This window comes from Phascolarctos cinereus, unplaced genomic scaffold, assembly GCF_003287225.1.
Source record: "Phascolarctos cinereus isolate Bilbo 61053 unplaced genomic scaffold, phaCin_HiC Scaffold_7;HRSCAF=346, whole genome shotgun sequence".
In the NCBI taxonomy this organism is placed as follows: Eukaryota; Metazoa; Chordata; class Mammalia; order Diprotodontia; family Phascolarctidae; genus Phascolarctos; species Phascolarctos cinereus.
In genome coordinates this window covers 86,320,770-86,338,046 of record NW_027556180.1, presented here as the reverse complement: position 1 = coordinate 86,338,046, position 17,277 = coordinate 86,320,770, and the positions used below count along the sequence as shown (strand labels likewise).

Genomic DNA, 17,277 nt, shown 5'->3' with positions numbered 1-17,277 from the left:
TTCTATTTATAAGTGAACCATTAGAATATCCACATATCTAAGGGAGTTTTGTGATGGTAATTGTTTTGTTGTAGTAAACAATGTCCTAATGACAGCTTCATAATTACATCCTAATCACACTATCATAATTAAATCAAGGCTAGATTAATTGACAGGGCCAAAATGCCTTTACCCAATAATATGTGTGTGTGTGTGTGTGTGTGTCTGTGTATGTGTGTGTGTGTTTTCCTGAAATCCTTTCTAGGTAGTTCTTAGACCTTCTGTATTATGCAGGTGAGAGTTGTTAGCACACGTATCACAGGTCACATATCAGAGCCTTAAAAAAAGATCCCAAATGTTAGAACTATACAACGATTTCCCAGAGAGAAGGCCTTACATAATAATGGGATCAGTTTTCATTGCCCTGCTCCAGGATCAATTCCTTCAGCTTCTAAGCAGGAAGGAACTAGGGGAATGGAATTAAAGGTGTGGACACAGATTGGGACAGACCAGTTCCTCTTTTTTGTGACAAGGTCAGACCTAGTTGCTGGGGAGGGAGGGAGGAAGAAAGGGAAGGAAGGTGAGAAGAAGGAAGGAAGGAATGGAGGGAGAGAAAGAGAAAGGGGAGACAGAAGGGAGGGAAAGAGGAAGGGAGAACAGAGGGATGAGAAGGAAAGGAGAAGGAAAGGAAGGAGGAAGGAAAGGAGGGAGAGAGGAAAGAGAGAGAAAAGGAGGAAAGGAGGGAGGGAGGAAGGAAAGAAGTATTTATATGACATTTATTATGTGCCAGGCACCGTGCTCAGCGCTTTACAAATATCATTTCATTTGGTCTTCACAACAACCCTGTGACGTAGGTGCTATTATTATCCCCATTTTTTATAATTGAGGAAACTGAGGCAGACAGAAGTTAATGACTGTCTAGGGTCACCCAGCTAGTAAATATCAGTGGTCAGATTTGAACTCAGGTCTTCCTGACCCCTGTATATAAATGTCCTCAGTCTTAATGCAGTTTTAAGTTTTAATGGTTACTAAAGCCATAAAACGCACTAAGACTTATGGGACACGCTGTATGGTATCTGTTCCATACTTTCAAAGTTTGTTTTATTTTATTTCCCTTACCTGCTAGTGAAAATCTTTTGTGAGAAATTTAATTTCTATCTCTGGGGAAATGAGAAAAAAGGAGTTGTCTACATCTGAGCCAGGATGATCTGGAGATACTGGGATCCCTGAAGGCCATGCAGGATAGTAATATAGAGACAGAATGAGACATGCCAGTCCAACAGCTCTGGAGGGTGGCCTACATTATAACCCAGAGTCAGCAGAACCTAAGTATGGCTATGGCTGCAAGAGCTGGGAACCTTCCTCCCTCAAGCCCTACAAGAAATGTGTATGGACTCTTCTGGATGCTGTGGCCATGAGGTCTCGCCTTGTAATTACATAACTAGAAGTAAATCTCCTTACCTTCTTCCACACACTTCTCGTCAATCTTTATGTCATCCTCTATAAATGAGCATAAAAAGAAAGTCACTTAGAAATTGCAAGCACTGAAATAAAACCCATCACCAAAGGATCTTAGAGGTCATTGAGTCCTACCCCTTCTTTTTACGGATAAAAAAACTGAGACTGAGGGTAAGTGACTTGCCCAGTGTCATACAGCTAGTAAGTGTCTGAGGCAGGATTTGAACTCAGATCTTACTACACTCTGCTACTTCTGGATTTTACCTGGTCTATGCAAAACTAGCCCTCCCTAAAACTCAGATTATAGCAACTTTATTTTCAATACTTTAGGCTTCTTGAAGAGGAAAATAAAATCACCTTACTGTATCATCTGCAACTTATAATATTAGGCAGTTACCTGGCACATTAAGAAGTTAAGTGACTTAATGCTTCAGAGGCAGATTTGAATTCAGGTCTTCCTCAGCGCCACAACTAGCAATTGTTGTGCCAAAGGCAAGGGCACAAAACGCATCCAGGGCCAAGATATTTGAAATGTACCCTAATTAAGCTTGGTGTGGGTGGCAGCACAGACCCTGGGATACTGTGAAGCCATGTCAGGGTAGAAGTGATGGAGAACAAGATGAGTCTTGGCTGTGGAGGGCTTCAGCTGGTGGGTGTGGCTGCCACCTGGCTTCTGAGTTAAACTAATTATTCTTGCTCTGAGCTTCTAAGCCCAGTTGCATTCTGTATTGCTAAAGAACTAAAAGTGCTATCAATCCCATCTAAATTTTAACCACTAAAGCAAAGTCTCAGTTGCCCAGTTGTAGTGACTGGTTTTCCTGACTCTAAAGCTAGCCTCTTTCCACTCTATCATATGGCCTCTATTTAATGTCACTTTAATGTCAAAGAGTTTAATTTACTTATGTAATATTATTATTAAAAACACTTATTAATATTTAATACTTATTAATTGCTTGATTATTATTAATCTACAAAACTTAAGTTTGTGTAATAATATTTGGAGTGTTTATAAAACAAAGTTCTGTAAAACATTAATTACTTGCTCTAAGCCCTACATACAGCCTTGTTCCATGAAGATAAAGTAAAAATAAACGTCAAAGTTGAAATTATCATGACAATAATTGAACCTTTAAGTTTCTTTACAGAAGGGCTTCTTAACCTTCTTTGAACCCTGGATCCCTTTGGCAGTCTAGTGAAGCCTATAGACCCCTTCTCAGAATAATGTCTTTTTTATATTAAACATTTATTAATCAGAATGTCTTTAAATGCATAAACTAAAATACATATTTCCAAATGAAACAAATTATATTTAAGTACAGTTATTGAAATTTTTTTAAAGTTTGTGGACATCAGGGTAAGAACCCCTAATTTAGAAAATCAGTGAACTTTTGCTTCTCAGTATTGATTTCTCTAAGCCCTATGGGTTTTATGACTTGTGGATGAGTTGGCCAAGTAGAAAAGAAGTATGTCAAGGGCTGAAAAAATTCCTCTTTTCAACTGATGCTTAGTGACTTTATTTCCCCTACTTTTGAGTTAATTAACTCTGACCTGTTAACTTCAGAGATGCCTTTTTATGATTGAAAACCAGTGACTCATTTAGTCAGGAGCAGGGATTTAAGAGTATAGTGGTCACTCAGTAAACAAATGCTCAGTTCAATCAGTTGTAAGAGTCCTTTTGGCAAGACTTAGACCGACTGCCTTGCCAGGGGGCCTAAGTCTCCAAATATTGTGGGAGTTGTATTTCTTCCTTGCTTGGGAAGATAAGGAGCTAAGAGCAGGACTAGAGGATAGAGTTTTCATCTAGAGCAGGACAAAAAAGAGCGCCCATGAAAGAGGAAGAAAGAAAATAAATTCCCAAGGTCTTAAGCAACTTTTGACCTCTTGATAAGACAGTCAGTCCAAGTCTTACCAGAAGGACTGTTACACAATCAATAAATGTTTATGAAGTACCTACTATATAGAAAGACCAAAATGAAATAGTCCCTGCTCTCAAGGGGCTGACATTCTATCCATTGACTTGAATGGAACTGAATGAAGAAAACATCAGTATTTCAAGGAGATTTTGGGTTTCTGGTAGGTACTTACCTTCTTCCACAGAACTCACTGGCCACAAATTATTGAAGCAGGTAATTAAAAAAAATAAAAATAAGTAAATGAAAAGAAACAAGATATCCAATATCACAATTGCATTAGACTTTTAAAATAAAGAAATTATAATAGCTACTGTTTATATAGCACTTTAAGGTTTGCAAAGTGTTTTACAAACATCTAATTTTATCTTCACAAAAACCCTGAGAGGTATGTGCTGTTACTATCCCCATTTTTATAGTTGAGGAAACAGACGTAGATAGTAGTTAAGTGACTTGGCTAGGGTCTCACAGATAATAAGTGTCTGAGGCCTGATTTGAACTTAGGTCTTCCTGACTCCAGATCTAGTGCTTTAGCCACTGTACCATCTGACCCAAAAGGACCCAAAAAATTAATTTCTGAGAGGTTGATGGAGCAGTTATTTGGGGGAAAGTGGAGAGAAAGGAAGGACTTTCCAATAACCCTTAAACCATACTTCATCTATGGCTAAGGTCAGTCCCAAGAAAGGGTAAGATTGTTTCTCTTAAAAGGCACATTGATGATTCTGCTTCTTGTTAGTATCAGAGAACAGAACTCCACACTTACATATGGTTGATTTGAGGCAGGAGTGAGGCTGGAAGGGTTGAGACCACCAGAATTCCCGCTGCTTCCTATGCAAAAAGAAATCATCCCTGAGAGAACCAAACTGACTCCATTTTGTATCATTGCTACATTTTTTATCGCTGCTTGAGTTAAGGTTTGTTTTCCTGAGTTAAACTTTCATTTTCCTGTAAATCATTGCATTTCAGGGAAATTATCCATCACTATACCACCAACTGTCTTGCAGGATGCAGGTGGATGCAACCAATCAAAATTCCCCAAACTCTGGAAAGTCCCTAAATCTAAAAATAATAAATGTGCTTTTATCATAAAAATCCTCTTGACTCTTTCTTCAGGGTTCTTAGCCTGCTGAGGGGCTTTGAACTTGACTTCTTTGCAAATTGCCTGCCTTTGCTAATAAATGGAAGAAGCTTGGACTTTGCCTTCTCAAGCATTCTATTTTACTTGCTACATCATGAAGAGGAGTTCAATTGAAACATCTTATTTATGACGATGGATATGGATGATTTCATACTATATGGCCCTGTCAAAGAAAATTAATTGACTTTTTCATCTTGCAGACTCTTTTTCCAATGATATAAAAATGTTATTTGGACTCAGTGTAAAATTCTCAATGTACATCAAGGTAAGATAGAGACTTGAAGTCTTCGGTCTTGACCCTGAATGTCACATTGAATCAAAAGAAGAAGGCAATACCTATAAATGTGTTAATCTATTTCTGGTAAGACATAACAATCATAAAGGTATTGAGGAGAAGACTATGGCTGAATGGGTCGAGAAGATTACTGGCATTCTGAAATTAGAGATGAGTGGGAAGAATATATTTAAAGCAATCATCACCTATGTAACACCAGTCTTAATGTAAACTTTTGATATTGTGTGATGAGCTATAACAGATTTGGGAAAGTACCTTGGATAGAAACAACAACAACAACAACAACCACAACCTGGACAACGCTAACAAAACAGGGCTCCAAGATAGCTCTGATTAAGACCAGTGTTTCTATGACATTGCTTCTTTCCTCCCAATCACAACGTGGAGAGGCTTAAGCCCTTCTTCCTTCCCTAATCCTTAGGGACTTGGCTTCCCTAAAAGGAGATGAAACTGTTCTTAGAATCTGATTCACCTCAGCTTCCCTGACATAGCTCCCTGGTCACCTAAAAGCATTAAAAAAAAATTCCAGCCACGGTGGTCAGGGCCCTTCAGACTCAATGGGCTTCTGAAGACCATGTGAGTTATCATAACCTACCTTAAAAACCCTATGCATTTCCATGCATCTGGAGATGATGAGAGCCGCTTAGAGAAACTAAAGGCCACTGCATCCTTGATGTATCAGGGTAAATCCTTTAATCAATGAAAGGAGAGCCTCATTTTCTCTCAAATAAGAGAAAGCTAGTGTCAGAGCTTCCTCCAACAGAAAGATGAACGCTTTAGTGGCAGTAGAGAAGAAGAAGAGTGGTAGACATTCTTAGACCACATGACAAATTGGTCAAAAGGCTGGAGAAATACTTTTGAAATAAACAGATATCATTTCACTCAATAAATAATAAGGGCTGATAACAACTGCAAACCATTGGATTTGTTGAGTGTAACTGGAAGCTGATTACCTCCAGATGGAATCTATGAAGTGACTGTGACCCAAGGGTAGAATCGAAGTAGCTAACATTCAAAGAACTTCGGCCCAAAGTTTTTCAACAAAGGAGCATCAAACAAATGGCTGAGCTATATGAGTTTGTTTGTGGATATGTGTGTGTGTGTGTGTGTGTATACACACACACACACACACACACACACATATATATGAAAACTATTTGGTACTAGTTAAAATATAGGAAAGTACATCAGTGGGACAGACTAGCTAAAGCAAAAATCAGAAGTAAATTAATTCAATAAACCACAGCTTGATGAACCTAAGAATGTAATCTATTTGAGAATGAGCTCCATGTTGGACAAGAACAACCAGGAACATTAGAAAAAGAGTTTGTTAGAAATTAGGTTTAGAGCATAATATTCCATGTCTATTGCTGTTGATTTTCCGGGACACCAGTCTCCCCACCTCCACCCCCCTCCCTGCAGGCCTTCTTGTCTTCTCAGACACTTGTTAATGGCCAAAGAAACCTCTACAGCTTTTGGTTTATGAGGATTAACTGTACAGGTGGGGGATTAATAACCCGGCAACTGGAACAGCAACCAAGCAAACCAGCTGTTATGTGAAAACTTGTTTTTTCTTTAAGAATCCCAACAACCTTAAATGCCAGCCCTTATAGAAGAAATCAAGACACAGTCCTGAATGGCAGGAAGTGAGGAGAGGGACCTGAAAAAACAAAAACAGGAATGGACAATTGAAAAACACAGGCAAACTTGTCACAGGTCTCAGGTGTGTGCCTGGTACACTGTATGCCTTGGCCTTGAAGTTGAAACTAAATATGAAGGAAGAGGAACATATATCTTAAATTCACATACATGTTTTCCTTCCCCTGTCATAAGATGTTTCTCCAGCTAGGGCACAGGACTTGAAGTCTGGAGGTTCTGAGTTCTAATCATTACAGAGACCCTCAACAGCTGTGTGATCTTAGGCAATCATTTAACCTCTCTGTCTCAGTTTCCTTATCTAATATATATAAAGGAAGATTGCAGTGACCGAAGCTTTTGAGGACTGATAATAGATAACGAAAAAGGTGAGTGACAAATAAAGAATTGGTTGATGTATCTTCAGCACAGTCCAGGGGATAGGGTACCCTGACTGACCAGTCCCAGTATTGCAGTCCATCTCACAGTACGAGATGTGTGCACTCAAGTATTAAAGCTTTACAGTGGTGTCCCTGAAGCGAAGTTCCTCACAGACTCTAATTTTACTCTGTACTCACCAATAATGCTTCTGACCTTAATCTGGCTTCCCAAGCAGACTCTTCTAGTGGGGGGAGGGGAGACTCTACTGAACAGCTAACATGAATATCCCAGTCTGTTTCGCCATTGAGTCTCTCCATGTTTATTCGTAATATTGGTACTGTGGTTTATCAGTCTGTCTCTTGTGAGTCTGGGGTGAACTGACAAAATGGAGTTTCTGAACTTGCAAAGCCAAGGACCAGAAATTAGACCCCTGGTAGAAACATTCCATGAGATCTGTCCTCTCTTCTCTTCTCTTCTCTTCTCTTCTCTTCTCTTCTCTTCTCTTCTCTTCTCTTCTCTTCTCTTCTCTTCTCTTCTCTTCTCTTCTCTTCTCTTCTCTTCTTTCTCTTCTCTTCTCTTCTCTTCTCTTCTCTTCTCTTCTCTTCTCTCCTCTCCTCTCCTCTTCTCTTCTCTTCTCTTCTCTTCTCTTCTCTTCTCTTCTCTTCTCTTCTCCCTCTCTCCATTTCTCTCCTCTCCTCTCTTTTCCTCCCCTCTTCTTTTCTTCTCATTCTCTTTCCCTCTACCATCTTAAATACAAAAGAAGACTAAGCAAAACTCTGTTTTGCTGGTGGTTAGAGTGTAAAAGTAAGACTGGTGCCTTCCCTTACTCACTTAAGTCCAATTCACTTGCATGTCATGGCATCACTTCCCTGATGTCATGGTCCTCTTGGATAAAAAAGGACAAACAATTCCCTTACCTCTTCAGAAGGTGATTAGAAGGGATGAGACCAGCACAGGCACCGAAGTCAGAGACTTTCCTGGCCTGCCACCAGAGGGAGTCATTCCGATCCACAATCTGGAGGATCTCCCCTTTTTGGAATGGCAAACCAGCATCGGCACAAGGGATAATGGGATCTTCCCAGGGACAGTACTTGGCCATAGTTCGAACATAAACCTGGTGAAAAGCATACAATTACACCATCAGAAGAACTTTTACCTACAAGTATAAACCAATTCTTCTAGGCCTCTATTCACCTCTTCATACTCGTTTTCTCCATCCTCTCTGCCCACCTTTACACCTGTTCCCATAAAAGGGGTCACTGATTATAAATTAAACTCATAAGATGTAAGGAGGGGGAAATCTCTGACCTCCTCCCAAGAGGGTGGGCAGGAGAGCTGTGAAAGCAAACCCCTTCCTCCCCTTCCCTTCTCTTAAGTATACACCCTTTTTTTCCCTAGATCTTTAAGAAAAGCATCAAGCTCTATTAAGATTTCACTTGATTCAAGCCTTGAAATTAGAATGAATAATGAGATTCTTCCTTCTTCCTATTAAAAAAACTCTTGAGAGACCCTCACTACAGCTATTTGAATATCATACTTTAGGCTAAGTCTACAGTTGTGGTTATAGTGGGAGTACCAATAAATCCTTAGAAGCAGTATGGGGCTAGAAAGTTCTCCTTTCCCTATTCTTGTTAGGGTAGAATCCAAACTCTCTAATACCATTATAAACTCACAGAGGGCTTCTCACAGAAGGTTTATATCTCCACAATCCCTAATTCAATTCTAAATCAGGATGATGGCTATTAATGTGGTTATTAATAATAATTACTAATAACAGCCATAATTTTGGTGATTATATTTTTGATACACAAACTAATTGCATACCAACATTCCGAAACATGAAGATTAGTATCTCTAGTAACCCCATCTTTAATACAGCATCCAATGCCATTATCTAGGAGATGTTTTAGTCAGCCAAATTGCACATTTCTCTCATACCTTTTCTTGATGAGTTCTTCCTTCTATTGCTTATGTTTCCTCATTTTGCCTCTGATATCATGAGTCTCTGAGTAAAAAACATTCCATATTCCACTGAAAAGGCATTTATTAAGTACCTACCACATGCCAAGCACTGCACTAGGTGTTGGGGCTGTTAAGACCAAAAATAATTAATCCCTGTACCCAATAAGTTAAGGACACCAGCATTGGACACCATGTTTGACAACTTTCACTGTGGCATATCTAACCTGAAGAAATGATTCATTGAAGTCTTACCGTTGTCTGGTTATTAATAGGACGATCAGAAACTGGGACCACCTTGAACATGATTGTGCCATGAGACATAGCCTAGAAAATTTCAAGAAGAGAAATTATAATGGACTTGTAATCAGCTGGTCTTAGGTCAATAAAAGTGAGCTTTCCCCTGGCTTGGCACCATGCCCCACAGCATCGTTCTGGGGTTTTTGTTCCTAAAGACCAATCTGAGATCTCAGTCTTCTTCACCCATTGGTTAATGTCCCAAGGTCCATGGTCTCTCTTCATATCTGCCACAACAGTTTTAGGCCCCTCTCCAAATCAATGTTCTTACTTTGCCTAACTCTGTAAAATATACCCTTAGTAGTTTGGTATAATATCAAATGTATAAATTATTTTAAGTAGTATTATCATTTTTATGATAGTAATATGGCTCAGCCATGAATACCAGTTACTTAAGTTGTTCCTAAATTTTTAAGGAGCATTTTGTCTTTTTCTCATTCTATTTATCTTTATGGGTATTATCTATGTAATTCCACCCATGTGGGTGTTGAGTGTGTTTTTTAGACTGTTTCTCAGATATTTTATGTGTTTATGGTTATTTTGGATGGGACTTTCCTTTCTATTATTACCTTCTGGATTTTGTTGTCGCTAAATGGAAATGCTGTGGCTTTTTGTGGGTTTATTTTGTATACTGTTATTCTTCTGAAGCTACTAATTATTTGTTAGGTTTTTTTTTTTACTGATTTTCTAGAATTGGAGCAGTTTTGACTCTGCTTTGCTTTTCTTTATGACTTCAGTTTCCTTCTCTTGTCTACTTGCTATTGCTAGCAAATAGCAGCCTTTACTTTGTATTTACTGGAAAAGCTTCCAGTAGTGTTTCCCCATTGCATTTAAGGTTGGCTTTTGGATTTAGAGATAATATTGATTATGTTGAGAAAAGGTCCTATGCCTGTGCTTCGTAGGGTTTTAAGCATAAATGAATGCTATATTTTGCCAAAGGTTTTACCTACATCTATTGATAGGATAATGAGTTTGGAGTTGTTTTTATTTTTAATATGTTAGCTATGTTAGTTGTTTTCCTAATACTGAACCATGCTTGTAACTCTAGTATAAATCCAACTTGATAATTAAATATTGGACAAATTTTTGTAGTTTTTTTGTCAGGATTTTAATAAAAGTTTTTGAATCAATATTCATCATGGTATTTTAAAAATAAATAAAATACAATAAAACATAGATAACATTACATTTTAAAACTAAGTCAATGTGTAGCATTCAAATACATTTATTTAGGGTCCTCTTTTCTATTTGAGTTTGCCACTATTGGTTTAAGTGAGTTACCCATGGTCACATAGCTAGTAAGTCAAATTTAGATTCAGATTTTCCTGACTCCAGGCCAGTTCTGTCTCCACTGCACCCCTAGCTAAATTATCAGAAGAAAAAAAAAAGTGAGAAAAAAGGGAAAGCAAAGATTGATACCAGGATATGGATCACTTGTTCTGGTTCAAGTCCCTCTACCGAAATGCCATTCACTTCCACCAATTTGTCTCCAGCATACAGCAGCCCTAGACAAATAGAAACATAAGATAAAGGTGGTATGATTGGGATGTGGGTGGAAGTTGGTGGGAAGGATGCCTGAGGCTCAGGGATATGAAGAAAAGTGTCAAAAACAGAAATGGGTGAGAAGGAAAGAAGTGCTACCACAGGGGTGAATTTCATCAAAGCACACAATGGGAGGGTAAGAAAAGATCCACAAGGGTGCCTAGTGCTAGACACACTTGAAAAGGAACTTTCTTTACAACATTCTGCTTGATGACCTCTAGTGACCAAGGGGCATTCACGATGCCTGAGGCCATTCCATTCCACTTGGGGATAGCAGCAACGGTCAGGAAACTTTTCTTTATCCTGACTTGCTCCTAGTTTTGTCTTTTGGGACCAGGCAAAACAAGTCAACTGCCTTCAAATACCTGAGTCACATATCATGCCATCTTCTCTTCTCTAGGCCAAGAATCTCCAGTTCCCACAACTGATCTTTGGATGAAATGTTTTCTAATCCCCTTACCCTATTGACCTCTTTCCTCTAGATTTCAAGTTGGAAGGGAACTTAAAAATCATCTAGGCCAACCCCTTCATTTTATAGATAGAGAAACTGAGGCCCACTCCAACTTGTCAAAATTCTTCCCAAATTGTAGCATCCAGAACTGAATACTCCAGGTGTGGTCTGACAGGGCCGAGTGCAGCGGATCTGCCTGTCAGTCCCCTTGTTCTGGACACTGCCTGTCTGGATGGAGAGGTTTCAGAGGTTAAGATATTTGCCGAAATAAGTATCCAGTGCATAGTAGTACATGCTTTTCTAAAAGCAGCATCCTTCATATACCCCAAAGTCCTTCCAAATCTAGAATTCTATCTGCCTCACAGGGCTATTGTAAGGAAAGAGTTTTGCAATGTTTAGAACAAATGCAAGTTGTTGCCGTTATAATCATCGTTATAACGGTGCTTCTCGTCATTATGACTAATTGTACCATGCATATTTGGCATATTCTTTGAAGTCTAGGCCCCTAGATGTAGCCTCTCATGTTTAGTATCTGCGTAACATAGGGCATAGCAGTGGATAAAGTGCTAGGCCCAGAGTCAGGAAGACTCATTTTCCTGAGCTCAAATCAGGCCTCAGACACTTACTAGCTGTGTGACCCTAGGAAAATCACTGAACTCTGCTTGCCTCAGTTTCCTCATCTGTCAAGCTGGAGAAGGAAATGGCAAACGATTCCAATATCTTTACCAAGAAAAACCCAAATGGACTCACAGAGAGTCAGACACAGCTGAACAACAAGGACAGCAGCAACTTCGGGCAGATCACTTCATCTCCTTGGGCCTCAGTTTCAGAATGCCCTGGCCAAAGTCTGCTCTGGCTCCAGATATATGATCTTATACTCATTCACACTTCATCATGAGAAAAGAACAAGTTAGCTTTTTCCAGTAATGACTTCATAAACAGTTTAATCTTTGTTAAGTTCACTGCCTCTCCGGTTCAATAAACCAATAAGGATAGCAATGAGTATGGATTCGCGGGGCACAGCAACAGATGGCCCGAGAATATTTTTCAAGAGGCCGCCTCCCCTCACTGGCCCCAGCTGATCTCGTGGCTTTTGCCAGACCCGCTTCTTCTCTTTGTCGATTAGTCAGTCAGTCCTAGTCCTCCAATCAGTCAATATATCTGCAGGGTCCCCTTGTTATGAACTACCGTCAGGCCAAACCCCAAAATATCTGCAAAGATTGGTAGAAAGGCAGGAAAGCAAAATACAGCCAAGACTTTCTTTAAATGTTGCACTTTTGTTGGTTCATTTCTTGACCTCCATCTTGACTCATTCTTCCTTATTTCTAAACTTCAGACACAAAGCTTTTTGGGAGGAGCCAGACATCTTTTTCTTTAAGCTCAAAATTTTACAGTTTCTATTACAGCTTCATGGATATTTTTCTCTCTGGGGACACTACCTGCAGAGCAACAAGGCTACAAAAAAAATATTTATAGGATTATGGGATTCAGATGTGGAAGGAATCTTAGACATTATCGTCTAGTCTCATTCTCTCACTTTATGGAGAAGGGAAGCTGACCCCCAAGGAGAGGAAGTGACTTGTCTAAATTTGTGTAGCTTAGAAAGCAGCAGAATCAGGATTTGAACCCAGAGAGGCTGATTTCAAATTGAGGATTCTTGCTACATTACACCACAGCTGACTCACACCACAGTTACACAGTAGATAAAACTAAAGATATAATTTTGAGAATCATCAGTATGGGGGTCATGACTGGAGGCCTGGCTTGTTCTTTCTTTCTTTCTTTCTTTCTTTCTTTCTTTCTTTCTTTCTTTCTTTCTTTCTTTCTTTCTTTCTTTCTTTCCTTCCTTCCTTCCTTCCTTCTTCCTTCCTTCCTTCCTTCCTTCCTTCTTTTTTCTTCTTTCTTTTTTCTTTCTTTCTTTCTTTCTTTCTTTCTTTCTTTCTTTCTTTCTTTCTTTCTTTCTTTCTTTCTTTCTCTAATTTCCTATCAGTGATGCTATATAGCTACAAATTATGGAGCAGCACAATTTTAAAAGAACACAAATTGAGGTTCACACAAAGTTGGGTATAGGTAGGTTTTGGCATATTACCAACAATGACTTGGTATAGCCCAGTTCTGACTTAGGCTGGTCTTATTGTTCAGGTTTGGGATTGGAATGAAATGAGACCCTCCTAGACCATCTAACCGTAAATGAAGGGAGGGTGCTTAACCACAGCATAGACAGCCATTTTGTTAAGTTGTGACCATGTGCCAGGCGTCATGCTAAGCACTGGGCGGGGAGGTGGGTGGGGGGGAGTAACCAAAAAAAGCAAAATGTGTAGCTTTTCAACCTTCACCATAATTGGTCTGTGGGTGTCAAATCTGAGGAAGGAGCTTTTGACTACAATTCAGGGAACCTTTGTAATGAAGCTATACCCTTGATTCAAGCCTTAAGACCTCAGAACTAATTGGGTCTTGGTGACAGCTTCAAAAACTTTTAAGGAAAACTAACCAAGTCTTCAGAGGGAAGAGCCTTGGGAAAAACTAGCCCAGACTATATATGGCAGGGCCTCTTATAGAGATTGCTGCTACTACAATGTATCAGTAGAACTGCTATCAGTACCATTGTATCAAGGATACTTAGGACCCAAAGGAGGGGAATGTGTACCAAGAGTGAGGAATAACAGATGGGTGGCCAAAGTGTTGTATAGGTATGTGTGAAGTTGTAAAAACAAACAAACTAACTAAGGCAGATCTCTAACAATTTGGGTAGATCTCTTTCCCAGGATTTACAGGAAGACTTGGATATAATGACAATTTCACATTAGCTCACAATCGCAGGTTTAGAGCTGAAAGAGACCTCAGAGGTCATTAAGTCATCATTTTGCAGATGAGGAAACTGAAACCCAAAGGGATTAAATGACTTGACTTGCCCAGGGTCACATAGCAGATAATACTGCTTGAGGTGGGATTTGTACCCATATCTTTCTGACTCCAGGTCCAGCACTCTATCCACTGTACCACAATGCCTCATAGTTGAAGAACATATTGACCGACAGTCTTCAATCTGTTCCAGTGAATGGAGCACCCACAGGGCTGAGATCACCAATCCACTGAAGCATTGAAATGTTAAGTTGAAGGCGTCTAAATGGATAAACTCTCCAAAGGAAGGAAAGTTGAGAACGAACATTGGTCTAGGACAGAGCTTTGGTAAATGTCCCCATTTGGAGGGTGAGAATTGACTGTGAAAGGAAGAAACAAAAGAAGATGGTATCTAGATGGCAGCAGGGTAAAGCAAAGACATTTTTAAGATGGAGGAGAAGTGTGTTCAAAGGCTAAGGAGGCAGAACCAATGGTGAAAGATGCTAGAGGGGAGGTCCCTTGGGGGGACCTTGTTCCATGGCTACTTATGCCACTCAAGGGCAGTTCTTCAATTTCTGAGGGGTTGCCATCTGATCCCAAGGCACGTTGGTGAAAAAAACTGAAGTTATTTAGTTTTCACACAGTCACAGACCATCAAAATTCCAACTTACCACTCCTGTCAGCCAGTCCTCCATGGATTATCCTGGCCACCATGATATCCCCTGTTGTCTCATGGCGCTTGATGGTGGCACCCTGATGAAAGAGAAACATAAGATACACTTTTAACTTAGTGTGCTTGGACTCGTTGGGGTCAATACGTGTCATACTTTCTAGACAAGGTCATCTCTAGTATCACAGATAAGAAAAACTGCATGACAATGAATAAAATAAAAATTAATTTTAAGAGCTTTTTCAAAGGCAGCTAGGTGGCACAGTGGATAGAGCACTGGCCCTGGAGTCAGGAGGACCTGAGTTCAAATCTGGCCTCAGACCAAACACTTGACATTTACTAGCTGTGTGACCCTGGGCAAGTCACTTAACCCCAATTGCCTGAAAAAAAAACAAACCCAAAAAAACTTTTTCGAGCAAAAGAAATAAAAAAAATTGGAGGAGGAGGGCATTTGGGAAGAAATATGATGAGTTCTTTTTGGACATGTTAAGCCTGAGATATCTTTCTCAAGAGAGAGATTAGGGCTAACTATATAGATTTGGTAGCAACATGCACAGAGATGACAACCTTTGGGAGCTGATGAGATAATCAAGAGAGAGAGAGTCTAAACTAACTTTAGTCTAAACACTAAAGAGTATAGTGAATTGAATTCACAGAATTTTAAAGGTAGAAGGGAACTTCTGTGACCATCTGGTCTGTCATCCCTAGAAGGAATCCTGATTATAACAAGTGGTCAACAAGCCTCTTCTTGAAGATCTCTAGTGAGGAAGAGTCTGCTCCATCCTCAGGCAGCCCATTTCACTTTTTGGTTGGCTCTCATTTTTAGGAAGTTTTTCTTGATATCTGGCCTCAATTTGCCTCTTTCCTTCTTCTACCCAATGCTCCTCTTCTGTCCTTTGAGGCCAGAGAGGAGCTCCACCTCTTAGGGCTAATCTTTGTTCCATGTGATGGTCCTTTAAATTCTTGAATACTCTGTAGGATTATGTTCCCCTTGAGTCTTCATTTCTTCAGACTTATCATCCCCAGCTCCTTCAATTGGTCCTAATGTGCCATGGACCATCTTGGTGGGTTTCTCCCATGGATGGTTATTTGTCTGGCTCATCGATGTCCTTTATAAATTGTGGCACCCAGAACAAGACACGGTACTATATATGTACTCTGACCAGGGCAAAGCGCAGAGGGGCTCTCACCCTCTTATCGCTAGAATCTATATCTCTCTTAATACAGCCTCAGTAATGGCTTTTTAAAAACCTTGCCACGTCTTACTACTAATTCAGTTTGAATACACCAAAAGCCCTGCATCTCTTTCAGATGAACTGCTGGCTAGCGGTGCCTTCCTCATTCTATGCTTGCGAAGCTGATTTTCTTAGACAAAGTATAAGCCTTCACAGTTCTTACTATAAAATTTCATTTTTTTTTTAATGTAACCCAGTGCTTTAGTTAGTCAAGGTCCTTATGGGTCCTAACTGCATTACCCAGTCTGTCATCCCTGCTTTGTGCTCTCTGATAGCTGCCTAGCATGCCCATTAAGCTTTTGTCCAAGCCAGGGAGAACAACAAAATGCCAAATGCACTCCATTGGAGGAAGGCCTTCTACCAAGTTGATACAGAACCACTAACTACTTGAGTTTGTCCAATCAAGTAGTTCAAAATCTATTTAACTGTGTTATTGTCTAGTGCACATCTCGCTATCTCTTCTGTAAGAATGTTGTTCAGTTGGTTCAGTCATGCCTGACTCTTCATGACCCCGTGGACCATACAGTCCATGGGGTTTTCTTGGCGAAGATTCTTAGTGGTTTGCCATTTTCTTCTCCAGTATAAGAATGTTAGGAGATATCTTCTTGCATGCTTCGCTAAGAGTTTTGCTCATTTCATTTAAATGACATGTAACAGAGTGATTAAAAAAAAAAGCACACGTTAATTACCAAAACATAGAAATAAAAGACACAATCTCTTACATCTTAAACTTTGAAGCTTAGACAGAGAACAGTAAATGGAAATTTCTAGTCAGGGCAAACATTAAGAAATTCAGCGTATTCAAAAGCATAAGCAAGTGGTGTTTAAGGGAAGAAAACCCCTCTCTGGCTAACAATTTCTCTCCAAACTTTTGGAATGCCTGCAGTATAATTTTCACCAGCCATAGACACAGCTAATATCCATGTTACCCCTCTAGAGAATCTAATCTCTGTAGAACATTTCAAAATTCAAACATCTGAAGACTTTCTTACCAGGGGCTGCTTATTTTTCACCAAGCAGACAATCCTCAAAGCTTCCTCATTCTCAGGGATGTTATCGGGCAGCGGGGGAAGAACTGGCTCAAAATCTTTCTGAGCCACAGTATCATGGGCGTTTAGTAAGGCCTGGGACAGAACCAAAAAGCAAGCCATGACCATCCTGGGAAACGTGTCCATCCCCAAAGTCGGTTAGTTCCAAACAGCATGGCGTGTGGCACACAGCGCATGAGCCCTCCTGCTGATGAATTCCTACTAAAAATTCATGATTCTATCATTGTGGGCGGCAATCTCATTTCTTGGAAGCCCAGGTAACGTAAACTATAGACCAGACCTAGTCCACATTGCACATGTGGAGTGTGAATTACAAATATTTTATGCAATAGCTCTCCTAACATAAACAGATGGACAATTTTTGGTTACTGGGTTAGATATCAGCTATAAGTAAAGGACTGACAGATTTTCCTGTGTCAGTCTTTTCATTACTACAG

General features: G+C 39.8%; 1 protein-coding gene across 1 annotated transcript in view; it reads right to left on the bottom strand.

Moving 5' to 3' along the window:
• Positions 1 to 17,277, bottom strand: part of MPP4 (MAGUK p55 scaffold protein 4) — a 49,711-nt gene that overhangs the window by 14,993 nt on the left and 17,441 nt on the right. Inside the window, exons 8-15 of the mRNA XM_020968085.1 lie at positions 16,784 to 16,915; positions 14,558 to 14,639; positions 10,472 to 10,557; positions 9,011 to 9,082; positions 7,714 to 7,910; positions 4,111 to 4,175; positions 3,523 to 3,540; positions 1,441 to 1,479 (exon numbers count right to left, since the gene is read on the bottom strand). Of these exons, the coding sequence (XP_020823744.1) occupies positions 1,441 to 1,479; positions 3,523 to 3,540; positions 4,111 to 4,175; positions 7,714 to 7,910; positions 9,011 to 9,082; positions 10,472 to 10,557; positions 14,558 to 14,639; positions 16,784 to 16,915 (691 nt within the window). The remainder of the gene's footprint in view (positions 1 to 1,440; positions 1,480 to 3,522; positions 3,541 to 4,110; positions 4,176 to 7,713; positions 7,911 to 9,010; positions 9,083 to 10,471; positions 10,558 to 14,557; positions 14,640 to 16,783; positions 16,916 to 17,277) is intronic.